Source organism: Cyclopterus lumpus, chromosome 6 (genome assembly GCF_009769545.1).
Source record: "Cyclopterus lumpus isolate fCycLum1 chromosome 6, fCycLum1.pri, whole genome shotgun sequence".
Classification (NCBI taxonomy): Eukaryota; Metazoa; Chordata; class Actinopteri; order Perciformes; family Cyclopteridae; genus Cyclopterus; species Cyclopterus lumpus.
In genome coordinates, this window is record NC_046971.1 from 954373 (window position 1) to 972500 (window position 18128).

At 43.5% G+C, this 18128-nt stretch overlaps 1 protein-coding gene across 9 annotated transcripts in view; it reads left to right on the forward strand.

Moving 5' to 3' along the window:
* Positions 1-961: 961 nt before the first annotated feature.
* Positions 962-18128, forward strand: part of prdm11 (PR domain containing 11) — an 18078-nt gene continuing 911 nt past the window's right edge. Inside the window, exons 1-10 of one of the 9 annotated variants that reach the window (XM_034535162.1) lie at positions 962-2076; positions 4867-5043; positions 5512-5582; positions 8076-8342; positions 10387-10488; positions 14195-14454; positions 14788-14855; positions 14956-15143; positions 15506-16006; positions 16193-18128. The exon at positions 16193-18128 is cut by the window's right edge and continues 911 nt beyond it. In XM_034535162.1, coding sequence (XP_034391053.1) covers positions 10461-10488; positions 14195-14454; positions 14788-14855; positions 14956-15143; positions 15506-16006; positions 16193-18128 — 2981 coding nt within the window. In that variant the 5' untranslated portion in view covers positions 962-2076; positions 4867-5043; positions 5512-5582; positions 8076-8342; positions 10387-10460. Of the gene's footprint in view, positions 2077-4866; positions 5583-5971; positions 6708-8075; positions 8343-10386; positions 10489-14194; positions 14455-14787; positions 14856-14955; positions 15144-15505; positions 16007-16192 lie in introns of those variants that run through there. The other 8 variants (XM_034535159.1, XM_034535158.1, XM_034535160.1 and 5 more) reach the window with 8 other exon arrangements.

Consider the following 18128-nt stretch of genomic DNA (forward strand, 5'->3'; position numbering starts at 1 on the left):
CAAACAAAAAACAAGATACGTAAAAAAATACAAGAAGTCTTTTTTTAATCTTCCATTTGGTGAGATACATTGTAGCGATATGAATAAAGAAAAAGTTCACCTGGTGTGCTGAATAATGTGTAAATTGGTAATTACACAATCTGAATATTTGTATAATTGTTTGTATTTTTTCATAATGATTTTGGAAAGGAATGTGTTTATTTTTTTGACTTCTGTTCCAGATGTGTCTTCTGTTGGCCTGACATTGTGACTGGTCTGGTGGGATTCTTACCTCTGTATTGAGCCTCTTCTGTGATGAATTCTTTGTATGCAGTGTTTAGGAAATACTGTAGGGAACATGGGGAGGAGTTGATATTAGGAGCATTTGATCAATTTGTATTTATTTATTTTATCATTTTGTTAATAAATTGTGAAAAGCAGCGTGTGGTGTCTAACCTGTTTCAGTGGATTATTCACTAATGAGCATATAGTTATGAATGTTCCTGCTCCTTTAATACCTTCTGAAATGATTAATGTAATTTACAGCTCGTGAAACATATTTTAAATACAATGATATCACATTTGGGGAACCTTTTTGAGTACATTAGCATGTTTAAGTGATCCTGAGGGATGTGGGAGGAAGAGCCGCAGCAGAAGCGTGCTGGGCCCTTAACCCAGAGGTCCACGGGTCGGAACCGGCCTGCTGGTTTCTTTGGACACATTCTGTTCATCTTTACGGTCAACGCCTCATTCTCCCAGCATGCAACCTAATGCCGATTAAACATGAAATACTTTCAGAGTTTCTTCTTTCATGTGAATACGAAACATTTATTGTTTTTCTCGTGTTTCCGGTTCGGTCGCCAGAAATCTGCGTCTGTAAACGGAAGTGGAGGACCAGACCAGACCCGCCCTGCTCTGCCTCTAATTGGCTCACCTAACCTTGATCTAACCAATCCCGTTCCCCATCCCAATCCAGCCAATCAGAGGCCGAGTAGGGCGGCTCGTTGGTGAAGTCGCTTCCGGGGGGCAGCCGTAGCTGTTGGTTACCGAGCAGCTCCTCGGCCGTTTGTCTCTCTATTGATCCGTCTGAGGGGTTCATGGGCGCGAGGAGCTGCTGCGGGTCAAGAAGGATCCCAAACGCAGTGACCTTCCACCGCTTCCCCTCCTGGAGGAGCGGCGAAGGAGAGCAGATGTCCCGGCTAACGGAGAGCCGGAGGGCCGGCTAACGGAGGGCCGGAGGGCCGGCTAACGGAGAGCCGGAGGGCCGGCTAACGGAGAGCAGATGTCCCGGCTAACGGAGAGCCGGAGGGCCGGCTAACGGAGAGCCGATGTCCCGGCTAACGGAGAGCCGGAGGGCCGGCTAACGGAGGGCCGGAGGGCCGGCTAACGGAGAGCCGGAGGGCCGGCTAACGGAGAGCAGATGTCCCGGCTAACGGAGAGCCGGAGGGCCGGCTAACGGAGGGCCGGAGGGCCGGCTAACGGAGAGCCGGAGGGCCGGCTAACGGAGAGCAGATGTCCCGGCTAACGGAGAGCCGGAGGGCCGGCTAACGGAGAGCAGATGTCCCGGCTAACGGAGAGCCGGAGGGCCGGCTAACGGAGAGCAGATGTCCCGGCTAACGGAGAGCCGGAGGGCCGGCTAACGGAGGGCCGGAGGGCCGGCTAACGGAGAGCCGGAGGGCCGGCTAACGGAGAGCAGATGTCCCGGCTAACGGAGAGCCGGAGGGCCGGCTAACGGAGAGCAGATGTCCCGGCTAACGGAGAGCCGGAGGGCCGGCTAACGGAGAGCAGATGTCCCGGCTAACGGAGAGCCGGAGGGCCGGCTAACGGAGAGCAGATGTCCCGGCTAACGGAGAGCCGGAGGGCCGGCTAACGGAGGGCCGGCTAACGGAGAGCAGATGTCCCGGCTAACGGAGAGCCGGAGGGCCGGCTAACGGAGAGCAGATGTCCCGGCTAACGGAGAGCCGGAGGGCCGGCTAACGGAGAGCAGATGTCCCGGCTAACGGAGAGCCGGCTGGGTCGCTGCTGTCGGCCGGAAGGACATCGCATTCAACTCCATCCCGTCCTGCTTCAGGGTCTGCTCCAGACACTTTCACTCAGGTGAGCTAGCACTTCATTACACCCAGTTACAACTAGTTACAACCAGTTACACCCAGTTACAACTAGTTACAACCAGTTACAACTAGTTACAACCAGTTACAACCAGTTACACCCAGTTACAACTAGTTACAACTAGTTACAACCAGTTACAACTAGTTACAACCAGTTACAACCAGTTACAACTAGTTACAACTAGTTACACCCAGTTACACCCAGTTACAACCAGTTACAACCAGTTACAACTAGTTACAACCAGTTACAACCAGTTACAACTAGTTACAACCAGATACAACTAGTTACAACCAGTTACAACCAGTTACAACCAGTTACAACTAGTTACAACCAGTTACAACTAGTTACACCCAGTTACACCCAGTTACAACCAGTTACAACTAGTTACAACCAGTTACAACCAGTTACAACTAGTTACAACTAGTTACAACCAGTTACAACTAGTTACAACCAGTTACAACTAGTTACAACTAGTTACAACCAGTTACAACTAGTTACACCCAGTTACACCCAGTTACACCCAGTTACAACCAGTTACAACTAGTTACAACCAGTTACAACCAGTTACAACCAGATACAACTAGTTACAACCAGTTACAACCAGTTACAACCAGTTACACCCAGTTACAACCAGTTACAACTAGTTACAACCAGTTACAACCAGTTACAACCAGTTACAACCAGTTACAACCAGTTACAACCAGTTACAACTAGTTACAACTAGTTACAACCAGTTACAACCAGTTACAACTAGTTACAACTAGTTACACCCAGTTACAACCAGTTACAACTAGTTACAACCAGTTACAACTAGTTACAACCAGATACAACTAGTTACAACCAGTTACAACCAGTTACAACCAGTTACAACCAGTTACAACTAGTTACAACCAGTTACAACTAGTTACAACCAGTTACACCCAGTTACACCCAGTTACACCCAGTTACAACCAGTTACAACTAGTTACAACCAGATACAACTAGTTACAACTAGTTACAACCAGTTACAACCAGTTACACCCAGTTACAACCAGTTACAACCAGTTACAACTAGTTACAACCAGATACAACTAGTTACAACCAGTTACAACCAGTTACAACCAGTTACAACTAGTTACAACTAGTTACAACCAGTTACAACCAGTTACAACTAGTTACAACCAGATACAACCAGTTACAACTAGTTACAACCATATACAACTAGTTAGAACCAGTTACAACCGGTTACAACCAGTTACAACTAGTTACAACCAGATACAACCAGATACAACCAGTTACAACTAGTTACAACCAGTTACAACCAGTTACAACTAGTTACAACCAGATACAACTAGTTACAACCAGTTACAACCAGTTACAACTAGTTACAACCAGTTACAACCAGTTACAACCAGTTACAACTAGTTACAACCAGATACAACCAGTTACAACCAGTTACAACTAGTTACAACCAGATACAACCAGGCACAACTAGTTACAACCAGTTACCTGGAGGTAGTCGCCCATCTGAAGGACATCAGCAGCCAGACGCAGAGGGCTGATGCGGCAGCCATCGCTCTTACCCTCCTCCAGTTCCTCATGGACTATCAGTCAGTAAAGCTCAACCAGTTGCAACCAGTACACGTTAGTTACAGCTAGTTACAACCACTACACGTTAGTTACAACCACTACACGTTAGTTACAGCTAGTTACAACCACTACACGTTAGTTACAACCACTACACGTTAGTTACAACCAGATCCAACTAGTTACACCCATATACAAATAGATCCAACTAGTTACACCCATATACAAATAGATCCAACTAGTTACACCCATATACAAATAGATCCAACTAGTTACACCCATATACAAATAGATCCAACTAGTTACACCCATATACAAATAGATCCAACTAGTTACACCCATATACAAATAGATCCAACTAGTTACACCCATATACAAATAGATCCAACTAGTTACACCCATATACAAATAGATCCAACTAGTTACACCCATATACAAATAGATCCAACTAGTTACAACCAGATACAAATAGATCCAACTAGTTACAACCAGATACGAGTTACAACCAGACACAACCAGTACATGTTAGTTACACATTAGTTACAACTAGTACATGCTAGTTATACGTTAGTTACAACTAGTACATGCTAGTTACACGTTACAACTAGTACAGGTTAGTTACACGTTAGGTAAAACTAGTACATGCTAGTTACAACTAGTACATGCTAATTACATGTTACAACTAGTGCACGTTAGTTACAACTAATACATGTTAGTTATACGTTAGGTACAACTAGTACATGCTAGTTACACGTTAGTTACAACTAATACATGTTAGGTACAACTAGTACATGCTAGTTACATGCTAGATACACGTTAGGTACAACTAGTACATGCTAGTTACACGTTAGTTACAACTAATACATGTTAGGTACAACTAATACATGTTAGGTACAACTAGTACATGCTAGTTACACATTAGTTACACGTTAGTTACACGTTAGGTAAAACTAGTACATGCTAGTTACAACTAGTACATGCTAATTACACGTTACAACTAGTACATGTTAGTTACACGTTAGGTACAACCAGTACATGCTAGTTACACATTGGTTACAACTAGTACATTTTAGTTACATGTTATATGTATAAACTGAAGTAAAATGGTTGTTTTATATCCCGTGTGACGTGTCAGTCACACACAAAGACCTTTGATAATCAATTATCAATAGTGATCAATGCTGATGGATATTAAAGGTTGTGTGTTTGCAGGTAAACCCTCTCATGAGATGCTGGAGTTGGATCTAGACTGGGTTCCTTCGCTCCACATGGGTCTCATTGAGGGGAACCCCCGAGGCACCGAGCATCCCCTTCAGTCTGTGCAGGGGGACCAGGACCAGAGACGCTCCACAGAGACCAGATCTTTAAGGGGGACACCGACACCAGGAGGTGAGACACATAGTCCTGGGTGAACACCTGCTGCTTTGTGGTCAAAACCTCCAGAGTATCTGTATCTGAAAGCGACAGTACGGGACCTCTAGCTGGTCCTGAACAAGTCTCAGGTTAGTCCTGGTCCTCTAGACAGTAAACAGACCATCAGAGAGAATACGGTCTGTTTCTATAGAGTTATTATTACAGCTCCTTATCGGAGCCACCGGGTCGGATTTTGGTGAAATAGATGACATCATGCAGGTTCAGGGAACCCCGGGAGAACCAGAACCAGGAGGTGCTGTGTCGTAGCCGAGGAGGCCAGGAGGACATGCAGGCCTGGCCCGCCTTCACCGAGTCTCTGCTCCACCAGGACCAGCAGAGTCCTGAGATGGCCAACAACGAGGTGCAGGACTCGACACGTGAGTCTTCCCCTCGTTATTGATCAGGATCTTTCAGAGAGGTTAAACGTGCTGTCTGTCTCCTCAGGGGCGGAGCCTCTCGCGGTCCTCAAAGACGGTGGCCTGGACTTGGCCAACGAGCGGACCCAGGAGGACAAGGTGTCCAAGCGTAAACCGCGTAATCGCTTCCTGAAGGCCTGGCTGCAAATGTTCTGGTTCCTCCGCTACTGGCCGACTCTAGACCTGATGTGGTGCCACGTCTGCCGCCTCTATGCGGACAAATCCCACAACAACAGTCTGGTCAAAGGTTCCCGGTGTTTAGGATCCAGAACATCCAGAAGCACAGCGCCACCAAGTCTATGCTTCATGTGTTAAAGCTGCATTCTCTCTCCTGACCACCAGGGGGCGACTCCTCTGGTTGTATAGAAGTCTATGCTTCATGTGTTAAAGCTGCATTCTCTCTCCTGACCACCAGGGGGCGACTCCTCTGGTTGTATAGAAGTCTATGCTTCATGTGTTAAAGCTGCATTCTCTCTCCTGACCACCAGGGGGCGACTCCTCTGGTTGTATAGAACCAGTCTACACCAGTCTAAACCTGAACCTGTGTAAACCAGACCAGTCTACACCTGAACCAGTCTAAACCAGTTCAAACCAGTCTACACCTGAACCAGTTCAAACCAGTCTACACCTGAACCAGTCTAAACCAGTTCAAACCAGTCTACACCTGAACCAGTCTAAACCAGTCTTTACCTGAACCAGTCTAAACCAGTTCAAACCAGTCTACACCTGAACCAGTCCTAACCAGTCTACACCTGAACCAGTCTAAACCAGTTCAAACCAGTCTACACCTGAACCAGTCTAAACCAGTCTTTACCTGAACCAGTCTAAACCAGTTCAAACCAGTCTAAACCAGTCTTAACCAGTCTACACCTGAACCAGTCTAAACCAGTTCAAACCAGTCTACACCTGAACCAGTCTTAACCAGTCTACACCTGAACCAGTCTAAACCAGTTCAAACCAGTCTACACCTGAACCAGTCTTAACCAGTCTACACCTGAACCAGTCTTAACCAGTCTACACAACAGAAGTTTGAATGGAAACTGTGATTATTCTTTATTTCCCCATTTTTCTTTTGGATCAAACGTTTAATTGACAAAGTTATTGATTGCTGATCGTTATCTGATGTTAAACTATTGATCACATGTTAAACTATTGATCACATGTTAAACTATTGATCACATGTTAAACTATTGATCACATGTTATCTGATGTTAAACTATTGATCACATGTTATCTGATGTTAAACTATTGATCACATGTTCTCTGATGTTAAACTATTGATCACATGTTATCTGATAAACTATTGATCACATGTTAAACTATTGATCACATGTTAAACTATTGATCACATGTTAAACTATTGATCACATGTTATCTGATGTTAAACTATTGATCACATGTTAAACTATTGATCACATGTTCTCTGATGTTAAACTATTGATCACATGTTAAACTATTGATCACATGTTCTCTGATGTTAAACTATTGATCACATGTTATCTGATAAACTATTGATCACATGTTAAACTATTGATCACATGTTATCTGATGTTAAACTATTGATCACATGTTATCTGATAAACTATTGATCACATGTTAAACTATTGATCACATGTTAAACTATTGATCACATGTTCTCTGATGTTAAACTATTGATCACATGTTATCTGATAAACTATTGATCACATGTTAAACTATTGATCACATGTTAAACTATTGATCACATGTTATCTGATAAACTATTGATCACATGTTAAACTATTGATCACATGTTCTCTGATGTTAAACTATTGATCACATGTTCTCTGATGTTAAACTATTGATCACATGTTAAACTATTGATCACATGTTCTCTGATGTTAAACTATTGATCACATGTTATCTGATAAACTATTGATCACATGTTAAACTATTGATCACATGTTCTCTGATAAACTATTGATCACATGTTAAACTATTGATCACATGTTATCTGATAAACTATTGATCACATGTTAAACTATTGATCACATGTTATCTGATAAACTATTGATCACATGTTAAACTATTGATCACATGTTAAACTATTGATCACATGTTAAACTATTGATCGCATGTTATCTGATGTTAAACTATTGATCACATGTTAAACTATTGATCACATGTTATCTGATAAACTATTGATCACATGTTAAACTATTGATCACATGTTATCTGATAAACTATTGATCACATGTTAAACTATTGATCACATGTTAAACTATTGATCACATGTTCTCTGATGTTAAACTATTGATCACATGTTCTCTGATGTTAAACTATTGATCACATGTTAAACTATTGATCACATGTTCTCTGATGTTAAACTATTGATCACATGTTATCTGATAAACTATTGATCACATGTTAAACTATTGATCACATGTTATCTGATAAACTATTGATCACATGTTAAACTATTGATCACATGTTATCTGATGTTAAACTATTGATCACATGTTCTCTGATGTTAAACTATTGATCACATGTTATAATAAACGTTGCATTGAACTCTATCATATTCATAATGAATTCATGTTTGGAGCTGAAGATGTGGCTTTGTGTTTTATGAAGACGTCATCACGCAGCGCGTGAGCAGGTGAGCGTCAGGTGAAGCGTCGCGCGCACCGTGAGCGTCGCGCGCCTCTTGCCTCCGTGTTCATGTCATTTCCTGTGATGAAAAATGGCCACAGCTCGAGGAAGAGGAGGAGGAGGAGGAGGAGGAGGAGGAGGCGACTGAGCTGTTCTCCCGAAACGTTGCAGCGGAGCGAGAGACCGGGTTCGGGTTCGGGGCGGCTTTGAGTCGAGCTGCGCACCGGGACCTGGTGTGTGTCCGCCAAGGTGGGTGTCCGTGTCCGTGTCCGTGTCCGTGTCCGTGTCCGTGCTGCTCGTAGCCACGGAGGCGAAAATGGCTCCCGAGCTCTGCAGGCAGAGAGCCAGCGTGTCTTCTGCAGGAGGACCGGAGCCTCCTCGGGGGGTCCTCTACCGGAGAAGAGCCCCCCAGGAGGACCGGAGCCTCCTGTAGGGGGGGGGGGGGGTGTCCTCTACCGGAGAAGAGCCCCCCAGGAGGACCGGAGCCTCCTGTAGGGGGGGGGGGGTCCTCTACCGGAGAAGAGCCCCCCAGGAGGACCGGAGCCTCCTGTAGGGGGGGGGGTCCTCTACCGGAGAAGAGCCCCCCAGGAGGACCGGAGCCTCCTGTAGGGGGGGGGGGGGTCCTCTACCGGAGAAGAGCCCCCCAGGAGGACCGGAGCCTCCTGTAGGGGGGCCCTCTACCGGATAAGAGCACCCCAGGAGGACCGGAGCCTCCTGTAGGGGGGGGGGGTCCTCTGCCGGAGAAGAGCCCCCCAGGAGGACCGGAGCCTCCTGTAGGGGGGGGGGGGGTCCTCTACCGGAGAAGAGCCCCCCAGGAGGACCGGAGCCTCCTGTAGGGGGGGGGGGTCCTCTACCGGAGAAGAGCCCCCCAGGAGGACCGGAGCCTCCTGTAGGGGGGGGGTGTCCTCTACCGGAGAAGAGCCCCCCAGGAGGACCGGAGCCTCCTGTAGGGGGGGGGGGTCCTCTACCGGAGAAGAGCCCCCCAGGAGGACCGGAGCCTCCTGTAGGGGGGGGGGGGTCCTCTACCGGAGAAGAGGTCAGACCCAACTTTAGTTTAGAGTGGTTGTAAAGTGTTCAGTCTGCAGAGAGGAGGAAGACAAGGAGAGAGACAGGAGGAGGAGGAGGAGAGAGAGACACACAGAGAGAGGATGAAGAAAAAGGAGAGAGAGACAGGAGGAGGAGGAGAGAGAGACACAGAGAGAGGATGAAGAAAAGGAGAGAGAGACAGGAGGAGGAGGAGAGAGAGACACAGAGAGAGGATGAAGAAAAGGAGAGAGAGACAGGAGGAGGAGGAGAGAGAGACACAGAGAGAGGATGAAGAAAAGGAGAGAGAGACAGGAGGAGGAGGAGAGAGAGGATGAAGAAAAGGAGAGAGAGACAGGAGGAGGAGGAGAGAGAGGATGAAGAAAAGGAGAGAGAGACAGGAGGAGGAGGAGAGAGAGGATGAAGAAAAGGAGAGAGACAGGAGGAGGAGGAGAGAGAGACACAGAGAGAGGATGAAGAAAAGGAGAGAGAGACAGGAGGAGGAGGAGAGAGAGACACAGAGAGAGGATGAAGAAAAGGAGAGAGAGACAGGAGGAGGAGGAGAGAGAGGATGAAGAAAAGGAGAGAGAGACAGGAGGAGGAGGAGAGAGAGAGACACAGAGAGGATGAAGAAAAAGGAGAGAGAGACAGGAGGAGGAGGAGAGAGAGGATGAAGAAAAGGAGAGAGAGACAGGAGGAGGAGGAGAGAGAGACACAGAGAGAGGATGAAGAAAAGGAGAGAGACAGGAGGAGGAGGAGAGAGAGGATGAAGAAAAGGAGAGAGAGACAGGAGGAGGAGGAGAGAGAGACACAGAGAGAGGATGAAGAAAAGGAGAGAGAGACAGGAGGAGAGAGAGGATGAAGAAAAGGAGAGAGAGACAGGAGGAGGAGAGAGAGAGAGAGACACAGAGAGAGGATGAAGAAAAGGAGAGAGAGAGACAGGAGGAGGAGAGAGAGAGAGAGACACAGAGAGAGGATGAAGAAAAGGAGAGAGAGACAGGAGGAGGAGGAGAGAGAGAGACACTAGGGATGAACGGCCTACAGGTTAAACCTTATTCAGACTGAAAAATAGTTCTTATATTAATATATCAAATACACTCTGAGCCTCACTAGTTATTAAATATCTTAGAATAATATAGCTGTTGATGTATATATATATATATATATATATATATATATATATATATATATATATATATATATATATATATATATATATATATATATATAAATAATCTCAGCAGCACTAACATGCTGTTCTGTTCTACAGAGTTGTGACGGTTCTACCAACACGGTTCCACCAACACGGTTCCACCAACACGGTTCCACCAACATGGTTCCACCATGAGCGAGCTGTCATTGGACCTCTGGTGTAAGTTTATCTGTTTCTTCTCAAATAAACGGATCAATAAACATAATTCCGGCTGACGTGTTTATATATGCTACAGACATGTTTATATAAGCTACAGACATGTTTATATAAGCTACAGACATGTTTATATAAGCTACAGACATGTTTATATATGCTACATGTTTATATATGCTACAGACATGTTTATATATGCTACATGTTTATATATGCTACAGACATGTTTATATATGCTACATGTTTATATATGCTACAGACATGTTTATATATGCTACAGACATGTTTATATATGCTACAGACATGTTTATATATGCTACATGTTTATATATGCTACAGACATGTTTATATATGCTACAGACATGTTTATATAAGCTACAGACATGTTTATATAAGCTACATGTTTATATATGCTACATGTTTATATATGCTACAGACATGTTTATATAAGCTACAGACATGTTTATATAAGCTACAGACATGTTTATATAAGCTACAGACATGTTTATATATGCTACATGTTTATATATGCTACAGACATGTTTATATATGCTACATGTTTATATATGCTACAGACATGTTTATATATGCTACATGTTTATATATGCTACAGACATGTTTATATATGCTACAGACATGTTTATATATGCTACAGACATGTTTATATATGCTACATGTTTATATATGCTACAGACATGTTTATATATGCTACAGACATGTTTATATAAGCTACAGACATGTTTATATAAGCTACAGACATGTTTATATAAGCTACAGACATGTTTATATATGCTACAGACATGTTTATATAAGCTACAGACATGTTTATATAAGCTACATGTTTATATATGCTACAGACATGTTTATATAAGCTACAGACATGTTTATATAAGCTACAGACATGTTTATATATGCTACAGACATGTTTATATAAGCTACATACATGTTTATATAAGCTACATGTTTATATATGCTACATGTTTATATATGCTACAGACATGTTTATATAAGCTACAGACATGTTTATATAAGCTACAGACATGTTTATATAAGCTACATACATGTTTATATAAGCTACATGTTTATATATGCTACATGTTTATATAAGCTACAGACATGTTTATATATGCTACAGACATGTTTATATATGCTACATGTTTATATATGCTACATGTTTATATATGCTACAGACATGTTTATATATGCTACAGACATGTTTATATATGCTACAGACATGTTTATATATGCTACAGACATGTTTATATAAGCTACATGTTTATATATGCTACAGACATGTTTATATAAGCTACAGACGTGTTTATATATGCTACAGACATGTTTATATATGCTACAGACATATTTATATATGCTACAGACATGTTTATATATGCTACAGACATGTTTATATAAGCTACAGACATGTTTATATATGCTACATGTTTATATATGCTACAGACATGTTTATATAAGCTACAGACATGTTTATATATGCTACATGTTTATATATGCTACAGACATGTTTATATATGCTACAGACATGTTTATATAAGCTACAGACATGTTTATATATGCTACAGACATGTTTATATATGCTACATGTTTATATATGCTACAGACATGTTTATATATGCTACAGACATGTTTATATAAGCTACAGACATGTTTATATATGCTACATGTTTATATATGCTACAGACATGTCTATATATGCTACAGACATGTTTATATATGCTACATGTTTATATATGCTACAGACATGTTTATATATGCTACAGACATGTTTATATAAGCTACAGACATGTTTATATATGCTACATGTTTATATATGCTACATGTTTTTATAAGCTACAGACATGTTTATATATGCTACAGACATGTTTATATATGCTACAGACATGTTTATATATGCTACAGACATGTTTATATAAGCTACAGACATGTTTATATATGCTACATGTTTATATATGCTACATGTTTATATATGCTACAGACATGTTTATATAAGCTACAGACATGTTTATATATGCTACAGACATGTTTATATATGCTACATACATGTTTATATATGCTACATGTTTATATATGCTACAGACATGTTTATATATGCTACAGACATGTTTTTATAAGCTACAGACATGTTTATATATGCTACATGTTTATATATGCTACAGACATGTTTATATAAGCTACAGACATGTTTATATATGCTACAGACATGTTTATATAAGCTACAGACATGTTTATATATGCTACAGACATGTTTATATATGCTACAGACATGTTTATATAAGCTACAGACATGTTTATATAAGCTACAGACATGTTTATATATGCTACAGACATGTTTATATAAGCTACAGACATGTTTATATATGCTACATGTTTATATATGCTACAGACATGTTTATATATGCTACAGACATGTTTTTATAAGCTACAGACATGTTTATATATGCTACATGTTTATGTATGCTACAGACATGTTTATATATGCTACAGACGTGTTTATATATGCTACATGTTTATATATGCTACATGTTTATATATGCTACAGACATGTTTATATATGCTACATGTTTATATATGCTACAGACATGTTTATATATGCTACAGACGTGTTTATATATGCTACATGTTTATATATGCTACATGTTTATATATGCTACAGACATGTTTATATATGCTACATGTTTATATATGCTACAGACATGTTTATATATGCTACAGACATATGCTACAGACATGTTTATATATGCTACATGTTTATATATGATACATGTTTATATATGCTACAGACATGTTTATATATGCTACAGACGTGTTTATATATGCTACAGACATGTTTATATATGCTACAGACATGTTTATATATGCTACATGTTTATATATGCTACAGACATGTTTATATATGCTACAGACGTGTTTATATATGCTACAGACATATGCTACAGACATGTTTATATATGCTACATGTTTATATATACTACAGACATGTTTATATATGCTACAGACGTGTTTATATATGCTACAGACATGTTTATATATGCTACAGACATGCATATGCTACAGACATGTTTATATATGCTACAGACATGTTTATATATGCTACATGTTTATATATACTACAGACATGTTTATATATGCTACAGACATGTTTATATATGCTACAGACATGTTTATATATGCTACAGACGTGTTTATATATGCTACATGTTTATATATGCTACATGTTTATATATGCTACAGACATGTTTATATATGCTACAGACATGTTTATATATGCTACAGACGTGTTTATATATGCTACATACATGTTTATATATGCTACAGACGTGTTTATATATGCTACAGACATGTTTATATATGCTACAGACGTGTTTATAAATGCTACAGACATGTTTATATATACTACAGACATGTTTATAAATGCTACAGACATATTTATATATGCTACAGACATGTTTATATATGCTACAGACATGTTTATATATGCTACAGACATGTTTATAAATTCTACATTTGATCCTGAACGTGTTTAGAAATGCTACAGATGTGTTTATAAATGCTACAGATGTGTTTATAAATGCTACAGACATGTTTATAAATTCTACATTTGATCCTGAACGTGTTTAGAAATGCTACATTGTGATGCTGTCATCAGAATAAACTTGATCCCGTGACTCTTGTTAAAGAGGAGGTCTTTGTCCTGCAGTCTGTGAGGAGTGCCGAGACTACTTCCAGAAGGAGTGTCCGTCCCACGGGCCCCCGCTGTTCGTCCCCGATACGCCTGCGGCCCCGGGGTCGGCCAACAGGGCGGCGCTCACCGTCCCGTCGGGCCTAGAGGTCTTCACCGAGGGGGACCGCGTGGATGTTCGCTGCCTGGATTCAAACATCCCCAAGGGGGCGGTCTTCGGTCCATACGAGGGAGAGCTGGTGTCCAAGGACAAATCCTCTGGCTTCTTTTCCTGGATAGTAAGTTCAACCAGTCTAGACCTGTTTCAGTCCTAACCAGGTTAACATTTTAAGTACCAGGCTAGACCAGTTCAAACCAATCTAAACCAGCCTAAAACTGTTGATACCCAGTCTAATTCTGTTTAAACCAGTCCAAACCTATTGAGAACCAGTCTAGTCCTGTTTAAACCCATCTAGTCCTGTTGAGACCTAGTTTAGTCCGGTTGAAACCCAGTCTATTCCTGTTTAAACCTGTTGACACAGCATAAACCAGTTAAGAACCAGTCTAGTCCAGTCACAGTTGAGAACCAGATTTAAAGTCCAGCACTGAACTAGTTTTTCATGATGTTCCAGGTTGTTGATTTTAACAACGCGTATCAGTCCATCGATGGCAGCGATGAGACCAAAGCCAACTGGATGAGGTACTACTTTTTATTTATTATCAAACTCCTCGTGGGTCTTTTTACTAACTATTTAATCGTGTTGGTTCCTGGTTACCCCGGACCCTTTTGACCCTGACAGGTTTGTCCGGACCTCATCGGAGGAGAGCGACAGGAACCTGACGGCTTTTCAACGCGGTAGAAACATCTTCTTCAGAGTGAGCCGGGCGCTGGAGGCCGGAGAGAAGCTCAGGGTTTGGTACAGCGACGACTACATCCAGCGCCTCCACTGTGTCTCACAGGACAGCATCGACCGCAACCTGGAGACAGGTGAGCCGGGGACGGGTGAGATGAGGAAAAATAATTAGAACATCAAAACAAAATGTACGGTTAATAAAAAACAAGAATAATATAAAATCATCGTGTTATGCTCCACGTCCTCACGTTGAGGTTGTTTATTCTCTCAAACAAACGTTCATGACGTGTGAGATGCAGAACATCTGTTGTTCTGAGTTTTTTACCTGTTTGACTTTGATTTGAGACAGCAAGTCATTTTACAAGAGGCCTGACATGACGAAGTCCTAGCTAGAGGTGTAACTGCGTGAACGAGTGTTGATCGTTTGGTTGTTCTTATTGTTCTGGCTGCTCGCCACTTGTCTTGCGTTGCAGCTGAGAAACCTGTTTTGTTCCAGATACCAAGAAGCTGGCGCTCTTCAACATTCAGGAGGACTTTAAACCTCCCTGCCTGCAGTCGGTTCTGCAGGGCAAAGCCAACGCCGGCAAGCTATCCAGCGAAGAGCCAGATGGCCAGCCTCCTGCCAAGAGGAAGAAGATCGACCTCATCTTCAAAGATGTCTTGGAGGCTTCGCTAGAGGACTCCGGCAAGTCCAGGTCCCAGTCTTCCCTCCACGGTGAGTGCAAAGCAGCGGTTCTCGGGTTGAACTCATCCGACGGCGGCTTTAACGTACCAAACCTGAAGGTGGAGGAGAACCAGAGCGGCGAGAAATCCTCCACCTCCTTCTGCCCCAACTGTATTATTCTGAAGAGGAGGATCCAGGAGCTGGAGGAGGAGCTGTCCCGTGCCAGAGGAGAAAAGGGGGGCGTGGCCGGTCCACCAATGTCTGGACGGACCCTGACCCAAAGAGATCAGGCCCCGCCCCATCCTGAGCAAGGCCCCGTTGAGGATTTTCAAGGTAAGTTCTGAAAAATTATGGTTGGACCCAAAGTTCAGGACCTCCTCAACATTTTTTGTTCCGGTTTTAATTTGATTCCATAAGCTTATAAACACAAAGTGGTTTCCTGTCATAGTGTGGCCTTGTTTCTAACTAGTTGCATGGTGTGAACGCAAAGACGGTAGCTAAATGTCTTTTTCTCTGCAGTGATGGAGCCCTTGACGCCAACTCAGGTGGTTCTGGATGAAGACGACCCGGACGTGGACTCGGCTGATGAGTCCATTGCTGCAGATCTTGTCATTTCTCCAGAAGAATCATTGAAGCTTTCCACCGCAGGAGGCCGACGGATTCGTCGCTTCAAGCAGGAGTGGCTGAAAAAATTCTGGTTCCTTCGCTACTCGGCGACTCTCAATGAGATGTGGTGCCACGTCTGCCGCCAGTACACCGTCCAGTCATCCCGAACCTCTGCCTTTATCATCGGCTCCAAGCAGTTTAAGATCCACACCATCAAGCTCCACAGCCAGAGCAACCTCCACAAGAAGTGTCTGCAGCTGTATAAGCTGCGCATGCATCCAGAAAAGACAGAAGACATGTGCAAGAACATGACGCTGCTGTTCAACGCGGCGTACCACTTGGCCCTGGAGGGACGGCCCTTCTCTGACCTCCGTCCTCTGGCAGAGCTTCTGAAGAGGTGCGAGCTCAAAGTGGTGGATCAGTACATGAATGACGGGGACTGTCAGATCCTCCTCCACCACATCGCCCGGGCTTTGAAAGAAGACCTGGCTGAGAAGATGCGCCTGTCTCCCTTTCTAAGTGTCATAATGGATGCCCAAAATGACGACCTGTTCTCAGACATGGTCGCAGTCTACGTACAGTTCATTACCAATGAGGGCTCCCCGAACACAGAGTTCCTGTCCTTGCAGAGACTGAGTGTGGCCAGTGTGGACGGATATCTCCAGGCTATGGATCGAGCCTTTGGTGTCCTAGGCCTCAGGTTCCAGGACTTGCTGGTGGTGGGTCTGGGGGTAGACGGCACCAACATCTCCTCAGGAATGAGAGCCAACCTGTACATAGCTGTCGAAAAGACCTTTCCTTGGATCCTCTGCCTCCCTATCATGATCCATCGGCCCCATCTGGAGGTGCTGGATGCCATCAGTGGGAAGGAGCTCTCCTGCCTGGAGGATCTGGAAAACAACCTCAAGCAACTCCTAAGTTTCTACCGCTACTCCCCTCGCATGATGGCCGAGCTGCGATCCACTGCTCCGACCCTGTCGGAGGAGACAGAATTCCTTGGAGACATTAAGGCCATTCGATGGATCATAGGAGAACCAAACGTCCTCAACGCGCTCATCAAAGATTACCTGGAGGTAGTCGCCCATCTGAAGGAGATCAGCAGCCAGACGCAGAGGGCTGACGCGGCAGCCATCGCTCTTACCCTCCTCCAGTTCCTCATGGACTATCAGTCAGTAAAGCTCATCTATTTCCTCCTGGACATCATAGCTGTTCTCTCACGATTAGCCTTTACCTTCCAGGGAGTGTACCTGCTGGTGTCACAGGTGGAAGCCAAGATAGAGGAGGCCATTTTGGAGATTGGTCAGTTGGTGGACTGCCCCGGAGAGTATCTGCAGGAATTTGAGGAGAATTTCCGCGAAAGTTTTAACGGCATTGCTCTGAAGAACCTGCTAGTTGCAGAGTCTAAGTTTCAGTCCATCAGGGAAAAGATCTGCAACAGGAGCCAGGGCATTCTGTCTCAGAGGCTGGACCTGCAGAGCCGCACATTTGCCAAAGCCTGCAAGGTCCTGGACCTGTCGACCTGGCCCCAAACCCGTGAGGACCTACAAGCTTACGGGGAGGAGGAAATCCAGGTGATATTCAACCATCTGGACTCCATACCCTGTGGGGGTCAGGAGGGCTCCCATGCCAGGACGGAGGCCAGGGGCAGCCTGGTGGTGGAATGGAAGGATCTGAAAGCAGACTACTACAGTATGAACGGGTTTAAAGAGGTCATCGGTCACATCTGCAGGTACAAGCAGCGCTTTCCTTTGCTGAATCGGATCATGCAGGTTGTCAGGGTCCTGCCCAGTTCCACAGCCTGCTGCGATAAAGGCCGAGGGTCTCTGCAGAAGATGTGTCGGAACAATCG